The 17,320-nt window shown below is 53.1% G+C and overlaps 1 protein-coding gene across 1 annotated transcript in view; it reads left to right on the forward strand.

Moving 5' to 3' along the window:
• The window catches only part of ERI3 (ERI1 exoribonuclease family member 3), a 126,411-nt gene that overhangs the window by 75,922 nt on the left and 33,169 nt on the right, over positions 1–17,320 (forward strand). Inside the window, exon 6 of the mRNA XM_009884671.1 lies at positions 10,956–11,055. Coding sequence (XP_009882973.1) covers positions 10,956–11,055 — 100 coding nt within the window. The remainder of the gene's footprint in view (positions 1–10,955; positions 11,056–17,320) is intronic.

A 17,320-nucleotide genomic window follows, 5' to 3' on the forward strand; every position in this document is an offset into this window, starting at 1 on the left:
GGCTTTGTTTTGCACTGGAAAAACTGGAGTCAAAATGTCACATCAGTGTTTCGCACAGGAATAGATTGCTCCTTTCCAAAGGGCAGCAGTTCTGTCACTGGGTTTTACTTTGTGGTTCCCAAGCAGAACTGTTCCCACACAGTGAAACAAGACAATATTTTGGCTTTTCCATCCTGAAGGGATGAAAGGCGATGTCAGAGCATCAGTTTCAGTGGGGTGGACACGGTTTCCCAGCCTGTTACAGCAAGAGCACGCTCCCTGCCAGGAGGCGAGGATGAGTCCCGAGGATGTGCTGCTTCTGCTTCCAGCACGTTTGATCCAGCCCGGCTCTTTCAAGGTGTGTGGAAATGAGCTACAATCTCATCATTCCTGCAGAGGCTTCTCGGAGGAGATAGTGGAAGGGTCACAGCGCCTCTGGAAATCTCCCTTCAGGCGATGCGCCGTCGGATTTCACAGCAGACAGACAGAATAACCTTTAGGGCATGGTAAGAGGCAGCGTTTTGAACTCCAAGCCGGAGAGCTCGGGAGCTCATTTCTCTGACACATCCTCTGTGTCCCTGCCACTTCCTGCATCCCCCTGAAATAAATACCTTTGTCCTAATCCATCACTTCCTTAGCTGGAATAAAATAATATATAAAAAAAAAAAGCTGGGGAGTCAGTCCCTTGTGTGCCGGCCACACAGAAAACGGCATCCTCTGCGGGAACGCACCCAGACCCTCTGCCGTGGCCAACTTTGCCTTAATTTGAGCTGCCCTCAGCCTGTGTGGAGCCAGGGGGGGCTGCCCTGCCGAGCCAGTCCCCGGCAGCGGCAGGGCTCCCCTGCCCTCTCTTGCCTTCCCTGCGTCGCAGCCTCCCCAGAGAGGTGCGGTGCTTGGGTCCCGAGGTGGTTTTTTTTTCCCCAAAAATTTCTCTTGACGCGGTCGTGGGGAGATGCATGTGGCAGGCTGGCATGGGCTGCCCTTATGAACCAGCAGCTCTCACGGCAGCTCCGTGCCCGTGTTACGGCTGTGCGGCACTGGGAGGAAAGCGCTGGCTCTCCCTCCTCCCCTCTCTGGAGTAAATAACGGTACTTTTTATTTAGCTATTATTTCCCAGTGGCAGATATCTCCTCGGCTGTCTGTTTAACTATCTTTATCTCGCTCTCCTTCTCTGTTTGATATAGTTATAGATAAACAGATAGCTACCTTAGTAAATAACATGTTTTTAAGAGACCGGTGGTATGGTTAACATAGTGCAGCAGCTGTTGATTTGTCTTTCACTGTTGGATTTTTTTTTTCTTAAGGAAATGCTTTAAATAAGGGATACTTCATCTATTAAAAAAAAATACACTTGTAGCAGCTGCTAAGCCCATCCATAAGCCTGCTTTACGTTGTATTTGTGATGGGACTGACAGTGCATGGAGGAGCCTGATTATACACAATTCCATTTTAGCAAGCCCTGCGATGTAATTTCACAGGGCGATCAGTGTTTGAATGTAATAGCAGCCTGTGCTAAGGTGTCAGAATATTAAAGGCGCTAATGGAAAAGCTCCCTGGTACACAAGGGGGACAGCATTACAGGAGACGTCGCAGATGGCTGGGCACTAAACTAATGGGGCAGGATCCAAGAAGGGAAAAAAAACCTAGAGAAGGGAGAGCTCACGGGAGCATGGGCACCTGCTTCCCTCTCACACGGAAATTAAACAGCGAGCGAGGGAGAGGCGAGCGTGTGCGTGTGTAAAAATAGAAATCGAGGGGGGAAAATACCCCCTTCAGAACGGCTTGAAGGTTTTGACAGCGAGCCCAGCGCTGGCTTTGCTTGGGAAAGGCATGGGGTTAGATTAAAGGGGTGCGTGTTTGGGGGGACTGTGGGGCACGTCTGAGCATCGCAGCCGTCGTTCACGGCCCTGGAAAGAGAAGAAGGGTGTGATTGGTGGATGCCGTTACCCATCCTCATGTAATATGGCAAAAACACACCTCTCTTTGGGGGTTGTTAATCTCCAGCTAAACCCAAGGAGGGGGAGATGTGTCCTGCTTGGTGGCACAGCTCCACAGCACATCTGCTGGGGCCCCATCATGCCTTTTCTGTCCGCATGTATCCAGGGGCTGATGGTGGGTCTGATTTTGGGGCAGTGCAGACATTTGCCTGTTTTCCAGCACTGTTGGATGCATCTTCCCCTTCCCCCTGAGCCCCCGGTTTCCCCAGGAGCAGCCAGAATCGGACTGGTCCGTTCTTGTCTGTGAGGAGAGGCAACCGTGGCTGCGGTGAATCATCCACGAGGTGTGTTTGCGGGTTTTCCTTGGTGTCATACCCAGCTTCCCCGCTCTGCCGACCACGGTGCTGTGGTGGGGAAAGGCTTAGCGCTGCTTTTCCTGCTTGAATTGGCCCCCCAGGGGCCGGGATGGCCCCTGGGGGGATGGCACCACAGGATGTGAACCCATCCTTCCCAGGGCTTGGAGGGGTCAATCACCCACGTGTAGTTACTCCCTGGGAGCTGTCTGCCATGCTGTCATGTGTCTCTGCCTTTCAGGCGCTAATCGGGAGCTGCTTGTGTATCTCAGCGTTGGCAGCTGATTGCACCCATCAGCGTAACCCAGCCTGGGTCTCCGTCACCCTGCAGTGCAGCCGGGTACGCTGGGACACGGCGAGAAGGCAGCTCCGTTCAAAGAGACGTGACCTGTGGCTCAGGCAAGGGCAGGGCCACTTGTCGCAGACCCAGACAGGCTCTGGGCATGTGTTCTCCAGCCCCTTATCTCTGCTACAGCCCCCCCCACAAGCGCTCTGCTCGGCCGCTTGACCCCAAGCCCGGACCCCCAAGTCCTGCCAGCAGCCCCTATACCCGAGCTGCTTTCTTGGCAGTGTACGTCTCTGCTTGTCCCCTCTCCTGGGTCAACACTGGCTTGTGCGTGCTCCAGCTCTATTTCCCAACCCTCTGGGGACCCAGACCTGTAGCTTTGTTTTGCTTGTGACCCAACCCAAGACTTGGACCCAGGTCTCCACGGCATTAACCTAGTGTGTCGCCAGCCGCAGAGCACACAGCAGTCGAGAACATTTTATCCAGGATAATCCCTAGCCTGGGAGCAAGGCAGAGACTGTTCTTGTTCAAACACGGGGAAATGTGAAGCCTAAACCGCTTGGCACTTTGACACTCCGAAGTCAGGCACACCAGCGTGCTTCTTTTGCTGCCAAAGTCAAGGCATGTGCTAATCCTGTGCGGCGGCAGGGCCACCTCCTCACCGCTCGGTGGGCTCCAGATGCACCCCGGAGAAGGGCTCTTGGTGGCTGCAGCGTCCATCCTGCCCCTCCTGAAGTGAAGAGGAGTTTTGACAGCAAATTTGCATGGCTGTGGCTGAGTGGGGGCATTGCCGGGACATGGGCGGGCTGAGGCTGCTCAGGTATGTGTCCAGGCAGGAAGAAGGACCAGACATGAGATCATTGTGTGCCTCAGTTTCCCTTTTGCAGTGCTCCTGTGGACGGAGATCTGATGACGTGGTCTGCTTATTTTAATAAGGTGAAAGCATTTACAGTTAGGCAGCATCCTCTGCATCTTATCTGATCGCTTGCTGCCTTCCCTTAAATTTGACTTCTTCTCCCATGGTCTGGGGGCACCTCGCCTCTGTAAAGCACTTCCCAAAGGCGGGCAGAGCCAGGCAGCTCCTGTGTGCCCAGTGCGCTCACCTTTCCAAAAACACGCTGTTCATCATCTTATTTGCTTAATTTACTGCCTGCCATGAGGCATAAAGATGTGGCTGTTTCAACAACAGCTTTGCAAATGGCCTGAGGTGGACACCAGCTGGGCTTGCCAAAGGTTGCCTGGTAAGGCCAGGTAGGGCTGGCAAGGTGGCTCGTGTGCTGAGGGCTCCCTGCTTCTCTGGGACTTGTGAGAAGGTGGCTGTGTGGCACTGTTCTCCGAAAAAACTTCACACGCCATCGCATGAAGAGGACAGAGCACCAGGCAGGGTCCCAGTACCTTTTTGGCAACGTGGGAGGATCCACGGGTGCTGGCAATGGCAGGAATTTCCAAGGGCAGCACTTGCTTCCATCTAAGTGGGGCTAGACCCATTTGTGGTGTCCCCACATTCGGTGTGTGGTGTCCCTCTCCTTCTCCCTGCAGTTTTCGGGGGGTTTGTGGTCAGAGAGGAACGTTCCCTGGGAAAGGGCACCACTCACATCTTCTCCTGTGTCCTCCCATGTCCAAATCCCAAGCCATCCTGCTTGCTGGCACTGCCGATTTATTTGGCAGAGGACAAATGCCCTCTACTTCCGTCACCCCCACTCCTTAATTATTAGCACAGATCTATAATCCGAGGCTTCAGTGGGTGCCACATTGGGCAGAAGTTGGTTTTGTGCACCCAGTGCCGCTCGTGAGTGTTCAGGGAGATCGGTGCACCGAGAAAAAGTAATTAAACGTGAGCAGTGTTAATGCTGTACCCGGTCAGTCTGGAGGCCCCTTTTGCCGCTGCGTTTGTAAAAATTAAATGGCTCTTATTAGCGGCACAGCAGAGATGTGTAATACGCGTGGACAGAAAGGCAGGGATGGATGGAGTTGGTGTCAGGGCAGCAATTGCTTATCATGCCTTATCTGGGAATATGAAACTGTATTGCATGACATCCAGAGGCAGGCTGAATAGATATGCCAATTCATCTCGAGCCCGGGCTTTGACAAGCTAGACTGCCCTTGTTGAAAGGCATCAGTCAAACAAGAGCTGCTGGCTGCTTTTCCCTTTCTTATACTTTCTCTCGCTCCCGCGCTCCGTCTCCCTCTCTCGCCGCCTCCCCTCCCTCCGCCTTTCTTTTTCTAAGCTTTTTCCTCACAAAATTGAAAAGCTTTGGAAATAATAATAATAAAAGCCCCCCAAACTAATACCGTTTTAAGTACACCCCCCCTCCCTCCCCAAATGGGAGTGATAAGGAACCCCAGTGTATGAAGGCATGTTTAGATAACATTGAGAATATTATAGCGAGTGAGAGAAAGTAGGGGGAAAAGCTTCCTGCCGCGTCTAAGCCGGGAAAGGCGACGGCACCCTGGCTAATACGAGTGTTTAATATTTGATGTGTTGGGATAAAGCAGGATCACCTTCGAATTGAATTGAGTGTCAGAATGAGAATCTATTACTGAAATTCTTGTGTGATTTGACAGCAAAGCAGACGATGTTATTCTTCACTAGTTACCGCAATCTTCTCCCCTACATCACTTAAATATTTTTTTCTTTGCTTGAGTAAACACACATTACCCTTTTTTTTTCCACCCCCCTTTCCTTTTTATTCTCCCTCTTTTATACTTTTTTTTTTTTTTTTTCTTAAATCAAACCTGCCTTTCGCAGGGCTGATGGAGTAGATTGTTATTTCTTTATTTGTCCTATTAAATGGAATTCCTGATCGTTTAATCCTGCTTTTGTAAGTGATTTAAAAATATTTGAAAAGCTGTGAATGCGGCAGCACTTCTGACTAAACTGCTTAAAAGGGACACGTTACACCTGGATTTAGCTCCTGCCTCCCGACAGCCAGCGAGGGCAGCGGGCTCCAGCGCTGCCAGGGCTGAGCCATCCCGGGCTCCGTGCCTCCGTCCTGCCGGACCAGCTTTCTTCCGTGCCTTCCCTGCGGCAGAGGAGCTCTGCCCTTGTCAGCCGGGGCTTGGCAAGCCGCTTATTCATTACCTGCCTCTTCTTTAATTGCATTCAGCCCCAATCCAGCAGCCTTGCTACTAAATGATTTGGCGGTGGGGTCGGGCCCTAATTGTCATTAGATTTGCCGTGTGTCGTGCCAGAAAGTCTGCATGGCAAGCAATCCCAGCAAGAAATGTCCACATCCCGTCCTTGAAGTGGGCTTCAGGCGGCAGGCAATTAAAATGGGATGTCGAGGGACCACCCTGGAGTCCCCGGTGTCCTGGGTGCCATCTGGGATTGGCCTCAAAGGCACCCCCAGCCCCAAAACCTCACAGTTACAGGGTGGCACTGAAAACATTTTAAGCTGTGTTTAAAAGCCCACTTAGTTGTAGACATGACCTCTTTTTTTTTCCCACTGTACCAAGTAATATTAAACCTTGACACCTCATCGCGGCAGCAGCGGAATGAGGGGAGTTAGAAGGAAATGCTTATTTTGGGCGGACACAGCATGCAGCTGACATGACAAGAGGAGGAAGATGCTTTTGCTGTCGCAAAGCCATTTTCTCCATTGCAAAAATGTCAGGGGGAGGTCGGCTCCGACGGCTGGCTGCTGCGCCTGGCCTGATCCTGGGGGAGCGCAGCTGGCACCCTCCGCTTGCCCATGCCGAGGGTACCTGGGGAGATCTCACAGCCACTTTCTACCTGTTCAAAACCGTGTTTTTCTTAGGAGCCTTTTTGAAATTCTTAAGGGAAACTTTCAGCAAAAACCACCACTTTTTTTTCTTTTTTTTTTTTTTTAATTCCTTAGTATCCGCACTTCAGCATCTTCTCAAACCGCTGAGCCCCTTTCCTCTTGGGAGGATTTTTTTCCAAAAGGAAATATTTTCTCCCTGCCTGAAAAGTGCCCGTATTAATATTAAAATTACAATTAGCGGGTGAAACATTTAAAACCTCTTGGTGGGACATGAAAAATGACAAGGTTGCCGGGCTGGGCAGGGCAGGAGGGGGCTCTGTGCCAGCAGCTTTAGTGGAGAGCAGAGGGGCTGGGGGCTGGCTGAGCTGGTCACAGCATCGGCACATGCTGAAAGTACGGGGCTGGCTCTGTCGGTGTCGGCACGTTGCCCTAGCAGAGCTCCAGCAGCTCTGTAACAACCAGCCCTGTCCCTCCCCACGCGTGCGGGAAGGATTTGTGGGGCTCCCCATGGAAGCGATCACCCTGACCTCTGCGCAGGTGCCCTGTTTGCATGATGTGGGATGTTAAATCTTGCCTTAATGTGACTGACGAACATGAGTTTTTGTGAAGTGTGCCGGGCACTTCCCCATAAATAAATGATGGAGCATTATTCAGTCCACTTAGATCAATACATCAGCTTGACAAGTTCCAGTTCTGGGAATTTTCTGACCCCCTGGAACATCTTCTCTGCAGCTGTGCTGCTTATAAACCACGGCGTGTGGCTCAAACAAGCTCCAGGGAGCAGGGCATCAGGACCTGGATGTGTCGGCGCTGCCACCTTGCTGGCCCCAGCAGTGCTGGGGATGGAGGCTGGTTCGCACTGGGATTGCAGCAAGGGCAGGTGGGATGAACTCGATGCCATACTAGGCACTGTTTTTATAAGAACTGGACAAATCCTATGTTCTTCCCCCTGCAAGCAGCATTGCGGCACTGCCCAGCCTCACTGGTGTGCTCCTGTCCCAGCACAGAGGACCATCTTTGACCCCCACCACTACTAGAAGTGGTCCGCGGAGCTCTTGTTTCGGGCTGCTTGCAAATTGAGGCAGATGCAGCATGGCCAGCGGGAAGTTTTGTGACCTGGTGCAACAGGAGAATGATCTCAGATACAATAAAAAAGATCTCAGATCTTTATTATAAAGCCAGCCCCAGATGCTGTGATCCTGCGCACACAGCATCTCCTTGCTCCGGGCTGCTGTACCCACATGTCTTACTCCCTAATAGCTCCTCACCTTTGGGTTTTGGGGGGATTTTCTGCAGGTTATGTGAGGTACAGGTGACCAAAGAACTTAGATCCCCGCACTGACACTTTTAACAGGGTGTGGATTTGTGGATTATCCGTGATGCTGGCTCTGTGCATGGAAACACAGTATGTTCCTAATCTCCTGCTGCTCTTAACTCACATTTATCACAGGAGTATGTGCTTACCTTTGATTCGAGATCCCTGCATCAGGGACCCAGGGCGGTATTTGTCTGTGAACTGCTGCGTATGCCTATGGGATTGTATAAGTAAATAAATATAATTAATAATCATCTGACTTCAGAGCAGCATTGGCAGGGAGGTAAATGTAGCCTTCATAGAATTACAAACAAAATCAGGAAAAAAGGGAGACCTTTCGAGGAGCTGGTGTGAATGGAAATAATTGCGTTCAAGCTGCTTGGAAATTATTCTGCAAACATCGTGTGGGTACGGTTTAGCGGATCAGAGGCGTTGAGTTTGTCTCTAAATCATGGTTTTGACCAAAACCATTTTAAAAAGATGCCTTTTTAAAAAGATACTTGCATTTTTCATCAATTAAAATGCAGATGAAAATAAAATGCCACGGCGTCCTGGCCCTGCTTCAGTGTCTGACCTAGAAGGGACCAACCCAGTCCCTGCAATGCCAGGACTGAACCAGAGGGAGGGACAAATTAGCGTGATTTCCTTGTAAAAAGGGTTTCATGGCATTTTTTTTAAATCTTCTGGCTTGCGAGCGGGAGCATCTTCCGACTTTCTCAGGGTTTGCTGCAGGGGTAAGCGCTGCGGGGGCCGGGTCTGCGCTGCTGCCGGCAGCTGTGCGGGGCTGGAGCGGCGGGGGAGCCAGCAGGAGAGCGGCCGCGGTTGACACCGGGGTCCCGGTGGCTGTGATGAGCCGGCGGCGAGCCAGTGGCCACGGCCAGCCTGGTGGGCTGGGGAGCCCCGCGTCGGGGAGCCTCCGGCACTTTCTGCCTCGCTTTAACAGTCAGAAGAAGAACTTTCCTGTTTAAAGATTAAACGTTGTCTTTAAATATTAAACAGCAAAGCTCCTCGCTTTTGATTGCGTGGCTGCTGCCAGCAGGCGGCTCAGAATTGCCAATTTTAATTAAAAAACTTTATTTTCCAACACAGCCCAGCGATGGCTCCTCCTCCCGGCCGGGGCTGGCTGCCCTCTCCTCCGGTCAGCCTTCATCTCTGCCCGCATCTCCCTCTTCCTGCAGCAAAGCAATGGTTCCTGCCAGTCCCAAAGTGTGAGCAGCCTCGTCTGGGACTGATCAATGCCCCTGGCACTTCCTTCCAAAACCCCAGGAAAAACAATTAAAACCCGATCGATCCTGCAGGCAGCTTTGAATATGCATAAGTGCACACTTGACCTTCAGTGGTCAGGCCAACTTCCACCCCGGCTGCTTAGCTAGTTTGCTCAGGTATTGCTGCTGTACCGAATGACCTTGATTAGGAAAGCAAAACGCGACGCGAAGATGGGACCGGTGCTGATCCCGGGGCAGGGGCACGTGCCACCGGCTCCCTGCTGCTGCTGCGGGGCTGGGGCAGGCAGGCTGGGGTTGGCACGAGCATCCAGCTGGCAGGAGCTTCCCAGAGCTGTCCCCATGGCTTTCCCGGGTTCCTGCCAGCCTCCCGCTGTGCTCCCTCCGTTGTCTCCTGGAGGGGGTCCAAGGGATGTGTCTGGGCTGTGAAGGCAGCCTGTGATACGGTAGCTCAGAGCCTGCCTTGTCCCTGTGCAGGGACAGCCCTGCTGCCTTCCTGTCCCAGGCTTCCTCCCTGCAAAGCGTGCTGCGGGGACACCCCGTCCCCAGGGATGCCCCTCGCTGCCGGCGACCCCGGGCCTGGATCCTCTGGTGCTGAGCACGGGGACCTTCCTGCGCTGTGCCTGGGCTTGCTCTTTGGGACGGAGTCCAGGAGAGGGAGCTACACTCAGAGCCGCTGTCACTGTCACCCAGGGCCACCCGGCAGGGGGGGGGCAGGGGCCCATCCTACACCCCGACACCCCCCCCGGCTTCCTCCCTGCCCCACGGCCAGCCAGCCTGCATCCCGGCCACGGCGATGAACATACCAGGGCGTGTTTGTTGAAGGCACAGGAAACCTCCCCGTTGTGTACACAAAGTGTAATTTCAGTGAATTATGCATAGACGTAATTAGGAGTTTTAATTGCTAATCATCTCCCAACAGGATTAGCAATGCTGTCTATTAATTATCTGTGGAGCCCTCTGTTTTGCTAAGGCAGGAGTAACAAAGCGGCATGAATGGTTACGTAGGCCAGTAATAAATTAAGTCTCCCAAGCCCCGTAGCTCCCGGGGGGCTGCCGGCGGCGGGGGCTGCGCAGGGGCCGGTCCTGACCGCGCTGGGCAAAGCAGCAGGTAGCAGGGCCAGAAGGGCTGGCAGGAGCTCCCACTGCAGAGAGCATCTCCCCCAGCGTTCGCAGCCCGCGGAGGGTGTCGGCGATGCCCCGCCGCGCCGTGGCCGCGGTTAGCGATGATCCCCGCTGCAGGAGGGAGATAGGGGCTGCTGGATTGACCTGATCTCATCTGGGGACAATGGCCCTCACGGCAGCAAAGATAGCGCCGGCGTGAGCGACGCTAAGCCCACGCGCCCTTCTTACCGCTCACAATGCGGCGCTGAGCTTAATTCCTCAAGATGAAGAAGATACGTGGCTGTCAGGCTGTAATTACAGCCGTGCCTGTGACACGGAGGCCCGGCTGCTTTCACGTTTGAGTTGTCTGGTGGGTTTTTGTGCTGCTCGGTCTCCTGCCTGCCTTGCTCCTGCTGGGAGCCCTGCCAGGGGACGCCACGGGGACGGAGCAGGCTCCCTCCGGCCAGGCTGCGGGCTCTGTGCAGTGGGGTGAGCAATGCTGGCTCCAAGTGATGGAGAGTCCCAAGGCCACTGAGGTCTGGGAATGGAAAGGAGAGGGGTGGCTGGGAGGTCTGGGCTTGCCGGAGGGGAAGGGGATTGCTGGCCAGGCCACCCTGGGCATGAGCACCCCTTTGCAAACCTCCCTGCCTCCTGCTGCCGACCCCATCCTTGATGAGGCAGGAATGGGGGAATGATGTTGGATCAGCCCAGGGACATGCAGGATGAGCTCACAGCCCCCAGCTCGCTTCAGTATGGCAAAGGTGGCCTCGAGTGATGCCGATCCGGCACAGCACCCCGCAAACCTCATCAAGGTTGTCACCCATACAAGGACAGTACCTGGACACCTCTTCTCTGAGGAGCAGCAGGTGGGACAGGCCAGCGTGAGGGTGCTTGGTGGAGGTGGCACCAGGAGAGCTGCTGCGAGGGCGATGCGTGCACCCACACTGAACATGGCCAACACAGACCCATGCCGGGCGAGTACAAAACATGTCTGCGCTGTGCACCGGTCTCACCCTCTGCTTCTTTCTTCCAGGCGTACAGCTTTGCCATGGGGAGTTGGCCAAAGAACGGGCTCTTAGACATGAACAAAGGACTGAACCTACAGCACATAGGGAGGCCTCACAGCGGGATAGGTGAGTGCTGCCGCCTCGTGCCTTTCCCGTCCCCGCCGCTGCTGCTCCGGGTGCGTGGGATGTGCCTCGGCTCTGAGAGCTGGTCCAGCTGGGGTGCTGAGAGCCAGCCAAAGGGCTGCGAGGTGCCTGGCTGGTGGAAGGGAGGAAGATGTGTTAGGACTGGCATGCGGGATAAGCTCCTGGTATCTGGCACATCCCAGCGTGGCACATACAGCTGCCTGTCTCTCTGGCCAGGGAGATGCTCCCCTCCTTGGCCGGTCTGGCAGTGCTGGGGCTGAGGGTGGATGTAGGCAGCACCAGGGCTCGCGCCGTGCCTGGAGCGCAGGGCAGGGGTCCCCGAGCTGGGCAGGATGCTCTCCCTGTCGGGCCAGTCCTCCAGCTGCTCTGGATGCTGCATCTGTCCTTGGAACGGAGGCTCTGGCAAGCAGTGCAACCTTGGGAGCTGGCTGGAAACACGCTGCAGAGTGAAGATGCATTGCCCCAGCTGGAAAACTGAATCGTCATCCCATTTGCTCACACATGCGATGAGTTTCATCGTCCCGCAGCCTGCTCCAAGATAAACAACTGAGACTACCACGCACGGTGGCAGAGCTCCATGTTTCCCCTAGCTCCTCTGCACCAGGGATCAAAGTGATGTGAGGAGGGAGACCTGGCCCGGGACCCTGAGGCCATATATCTGCCTGCTCCTTAACGCTGGGGGCGCAGAGCTGGGGCAGCAGCCAGCTGCGGTACGGGCAGGAGCTCAGTTTTACCGGGCTGTAAGCAGGGCTGTAACTCAGGGCTGCATCTCAGGGCTGCATCGCCCTTGCCTGTCTTGCTTCTCTGCGGGGCATTGGATCACCTCTTGGAGACCAGTGGTCAGGTGTTCCCTCTGCCTCCCGGCCCTTCATCCACGGTGACTTGTGAGCATTAAAGTTTGCAAGGAGGTAAGATTTACTTGGAAAAGTCACCTGCTACCTGAGCCTTGAGGAGGCTGTTTAATATTGTTTCAAGACTCTAACCATTAAACTCTCCAATCAATCCAAGTTAAGGAGATGAATTATTTAAAGCTCACCAGCTTTTAATTAGCGAGCTCCTTTTGAACTATGGATCTGGTTGCATTATTGACGGAGGTAGCATTAAAATTTGCTTCCTTGCCTGGGAGCAGATTTCCCTTGTTTGTGTGCCATGTTAGAGGGATCACGGGGAGGGAGCAGGAACTGCAGGAGTTGTGTGTGCGTGTCCTGCTCTGGGGACTTGGGCTTTTCCTAGGGTCTCCTGGGGGATGCAGGGTTGTTTTATAACTTGCCTCATTTTATTTATGGCAAGAGCTCTCTGTTGCTGTCATCTCTTACTCTGACAAAGCGTCCCCAGCTCTGGAGTATCATCTGTCTGCCGATGGTTTCTGCCCGTGTTTATATCAGTGCTGTTGTCCTGCACAGGTGTCTCTGCCTGATGCGGTTCAGAGAGATGCTGTTCATGTCCCTCCCTGCTCCAGTCCTTTCGGAACATTTTGCTTCTTCATTTCTGCCAAACTCGCTCCCATGGGGGAGCACTCCCGGCTCTCCCCAGGACAGGGTGAGCCATGGGCGGATTGTCCACAGAGAAGCAGCATGTCAAGACCCAGCAGCCAAGCTCCATCCTAGTGGCAAACCTGCCTTTCACACACTGTTGGCAAGGCGGTTTACGTGGGTGCTGGAAGGATGCCAGGCCAGCAGTGTGATGGTCTCCATCTCCCTGACACCGCCAGCGGTGCACATGTGCCCTGTGTGTTGCAGCCTTCTGGCTGCTCTACTTGGGCCGGGTCCAGAGCAGCTGTCTCCTGGGTGTCAGCAATCCTCTGCCGGCAAAGGCGGCAGCCGCTGGCACCCCGTGCCTGCTGGCTTTAACGCAGGCTGAGCCCCCAGGACTGAGCTGGAGGCACGGCTCGTTGAATGGCTTCTCCTCCTGGCCAGCTTGGGAGCCCCAGGCACCGCTGGTGCCCACGGTGTCAGGGCTGCTGGTTTTAGGGCTTAGTAACCCAGCATCCCTCCTGGGAGAAGGCTTGGGGCGATGCTGATGTCTGGAGACGTGCCTTGCCTGGCATTTTATCAGGGCACCAGCCTCTGGGACTTCTGACCACTTCATTTCCCAGCCTGCTGGCTTTTCAGGTGCTAGTCATGGATCAAGCGTTGGCTGTAGTGACAGCCCAAGAGGTGCCCTGGCCAAGGGCCGAGGAGGGGTCGCTCGCTGCAGAGGCGGGCTGGGCTGGCGTCCTTGAGGCTGGCTTTGCTGCCTTGTCCTGGAGCAAGTGTGAGTCCTCCACAGCCGAGTCCTTCCGTATCAGCCACTGGGAGCGTGCACGGCCATCCCAATTGCTGACAGTCGCCCTGTGACCTGAGCAGACCTCACCACCCTCCTTCATGCTCTCAACTGCTTCAGGGCTGGTAGGAGCTATCCCTTTCCCTGCCTGGGACTGCCCTCCCTTTCCCTCCCTGGCTGAAAGGAGCCTGGCTCCTGACATGGCCCTGACCACTCAGCCGAATAAATGACCCCCTCTCAAGGACTGCTGCTGGAGAAGAGAGTGGAGATCGACAAAGCGCTCTGCCTGCCTGCGGTGAGATGAGAGCTGGCTGTAGCTCTGGGGTTGCTCCCATTTAGTCTAGAACCTTTTTTCTCTTTCATAGAATTATAGAATGGTTTAGGTTGGAAGGGATCTTGAAGATCAGCAAGTTCCAACCCCCCTGCCATGGGCAGGGACACCTCCCACTAGACCAGGTTGCTCAAGGCCCCGTCCAGCCTGGCCTTGAACACCTCCAGGGATGGAGCTTCCACAACTTCCCTGGGCAACCTGTTCCAGTGCCTTACCACCCTCAAAGTGAAAAATTTCTTCCTGATATCTAATCTAAACCTGCCCTCTTCAGGTTTGAAGCCATTCCCCCTCGTCCTATCACTACATGCCCTAGTAAAAAGTCCTTCCCCAGCTCTCCTGTAGGCCGCCTTTAGGTACTGGAAGGCCACAGTAAGGTCTCCCCAGAGCCTTCTCTTCTCCAGGTTGAACAACCTCAACTCTCTCAGTCTGTCCTCATAGGAGAGGTGCTCCAGCCTGATAATCATCATGGCTGGGCCTGGGGTGCAGCAAGGTTGAGGGACGTTGGGGAGCTGAGAGGGAGGGTCCCCAGGGCTGCCCTAGGTGGGTGTCACCAGGGTCAGCCTCTGATTTTCATGGTTTTCATGGGTTGCTGATGCCCAGAGGTCTGCAAACCAAAGAGGGCTGAGGAGGCGGCAGCGAGGCAATGTGTTCGCCAGCCACAGTGGTTTCACGAATACTGTGCCGTGCAGGAGAGCCTCCGCACGGCCCCTTTCCCAGCAGCCTGGGGAGCGGTCTGGGGGGATGCAGGCAGTCCTTTGAAGCCTCACCTCGCTTACGCAGGGATGCGCAGCGTGGATGTTCCTCTTCAAATCTGACAGAAAAATTGCAGTGGATGGCCACCTGTTTTTGCAAACGATTTGCAAGGAATTTTGCCGTCTCGCCTGATCGGTTGTGTATTGCTTTGTTTTCAAATCACTCTGATTCACTGGCTCAGCAGATACCCGCTCCAATTCTCTGCGCTTGACATGCTCTGGGACCAGTCCTGCTCCATCCTTTATCTCCTCTCCTTCATCTTCAAAATCCGGGGAGCTCGGGGCGCTCAGCACCCTGCAGGGCCAAGGCCGCGTTCTGGATGGCAACCTCACCTTTGGTGGCTGGCGCGTGTCGGCAGGAGGGGCTCGTGGTGGAGCGCAGTGGAGTCTCAGACCGCATCCCTTGGGACACATGTCTGTGCATACAGCGAGTTGCTGAATGGAGCTCACGTTCGAGCTTTTATCTGGTTTCCACTCGCGAGCAAGCGAGCTGCTAATCTTGTCGAGGGGTTAGAAAAGCGGTTTTTGTCACCAAATACACCAAAGTGTATTTGCATACACTGCAAATACGGCTGCCCTGGGGTGTGATGGTGCAGGTCTGGTGCAGGTATTTTCTTGGGAGGGAAAAGGTAAAGGAAGGGGGGATGTGTCAATATTTCAACTTACTGAGAAGTGCTGGGCAGAATAAGGAGGTAGGAAGGTCCTGCTCCAGAGAGTGAGGATGCACAAAATCCTTGGGAGATGGGAAAAGGAGCAAAAGAGGAGTGAAACCTGTTCTTTGATGCCTTTCCTTGGGTTGGTATTTCAGCTGTAAGGATCCCCTGTGGGCTGAATGAGGACCAGAGAGGACTTTTTTTCTGCAGCTTCCATCTCTCCTCAAACATGGATTAAATGTGCGTTATCTCTAGTGTGGGCAGTAGGATCTTGGGGTGAGAAGCTTTTTGTCTGGTGTTTTCTTGGCCCTCAACAAAATGAAGTTGAGTCCTGCCAAGAAGTTAGTCATCTTATAGACATGTGCACGTTGTGGTTCTTAAAACATGTGTTGGAGGCGTTGCTTGCCAAAAAAGAGCTGCAGCTTGTAATATGGGGGTCTTGGCACTTCCACGCAAAGACCAGCATGGACAGGCTCCACACCACTGGAGCCATGTGCTTGCGTTGGGGTCTCTCCACTGAGTTTCAGAGACTGATATAAATCAGAATGATTGAAATCTCAGGCTTTAGCTGTGATTTAAATCAGGCAGAAGGTCACCTGGATTCAGTAATTGATTTTTTCTGGGTTTGCATGTCTTTTTTTTTTTTTCCTGTTTCCCTAAAAAGGGTCAAGTTTTACTGATCAGCACCTCCCAAGTGTGGATATCCCTACAACTGCCCAGTTATTAAATCTACCTATTATTTTCTTCACCAAATGCACTGCATTTGCTACATTTATTTTGATCAATTATGTAATATAGTAAGCCTTTAGTCTTAGTTTTTAGGTGTTTGCTACATTAGAAAAACAGTGAATTGCTATTTGTTATTAAGGAGGTGGTGATTAAATTATTACTCATGATTTGAGGTGTGATGCTTTTGGATGAAAATTGGAATGCCATGCTAAAGTACCCCAGCAGTAATTAGAATTGTTTTTACTAGTAAAATCCTGTTTCCCTTGCATATACTCAATACAGAAGGGAAAGTAAATTTCAGAATGCATTTTAGTTAAAAACACCTGGTGCATGAAACCAAAGGGAGAAGTGATCGGTGAGTTGAAGGAGTGTTTCTGGAAACCGCCCTTTCAAGATTTTAGAATTAGCACATCTTATCCTCTCCCAGGTTAGTTTGTTGGTTTGTTTGTTTCCCTGATTATGGAAAAGATAAAAGGCACACCTTTTTTTTTTTTTCCAGCCCTTTGTTGTTTCTCTGCTGTGAATGAACCAGTTATTGAACTGAAAATAATCCAAAAAAAGGAACAAGTTTCCCAATCTGCAGAAGTAGCTGCTACTGCTGGGAAAGTTTGTTTCTCATCTGTCATCTCTGCTCCCACCTCCAGTGCATTGACTGTCTTTAAAACGTTACCCCTTGCTACTGGTCTTTTATGTATCGAATTGAATTTAGTTGATTCTTTACAGTTTTTACTTTAGCATACAGGTTATTGTGATTTTAGATTTAGTTCTAAATGCCTGGTTTGGAGGGGTTTGGGGGGTTTTGGTTTATTTTTTTGAGAAAGAGGGTAGCCAGGCTGCAGCATCTCTTGCTAACGAACCCCCAGTACCCATCCCAGGCAACCTGGAGATCTGGTCCCATAATAGCGTCTGTCTTGACACGGTGCCCTCGCTGGGCTCTTTTACATCAGCTGGCGTAATCCTGTGAGCTGTGAGCCTCCGTGCGGGGCTTCACCGTCTTCCCTGTGCCCGTGGTCCCCACGGCCGGGGCTGTGCCATGCTCATTCCTTTCCGACTGGATGAGCCCTACCTGCCTGGCCAGGTCAGCAGCCCATGTGGTGAGCGACCCAGCAAGCCACTGTGCCTTCCCGGCTCTGTCTCTCTCTTTTCATTTACTGATTGGAAATCTCGGAAGGTTAGGGTGTGATATTGTTCCTGATCCAGAGCATTAATTAGGCCTCGGAAAGAAGAAGAGGAATTGCGTGTTTTTAACAGTGAGGTTAATGGGATGCTCGCAGAGTAGACAGTTTTAATGAGCTTCAACTCGATGTGCAGTGAGTTTACTCTTTGTGTTAAAAGGGTCACACTGCAGTAGTTTGATGTGGATTGTCTCCTGGCCCCTGGTGTCATAGGTGAGCGTCTGTCAGAGTCCAGTCAGAGCGCATTTACTTAGTGACACGATTCTAATTAACTACCACGAGCTGCCACCGCCACGGGGAGCGGGGCCAGCGCCTGCCGGGGGTGCCTCCAGCACGGCAGAGGCA

The sequence above is a fragment of the Charadrius vociferus genome, unplaced genomic scaffold (genome assembly GCF_000708025.1).
Source record: "Charadrius vociferus isolate BGI_N301 unplaced genomic scaffold, ASM70802v2 scaffold163, whole genome shotgun sequence".
NCBI classification, from domain to species: domain Eukaryota; kingdom Metazoa; phylum Chordata; class Aves; order Charadriiformes; family Charadriidae; genus Charadrius; species Charadrius vociferus.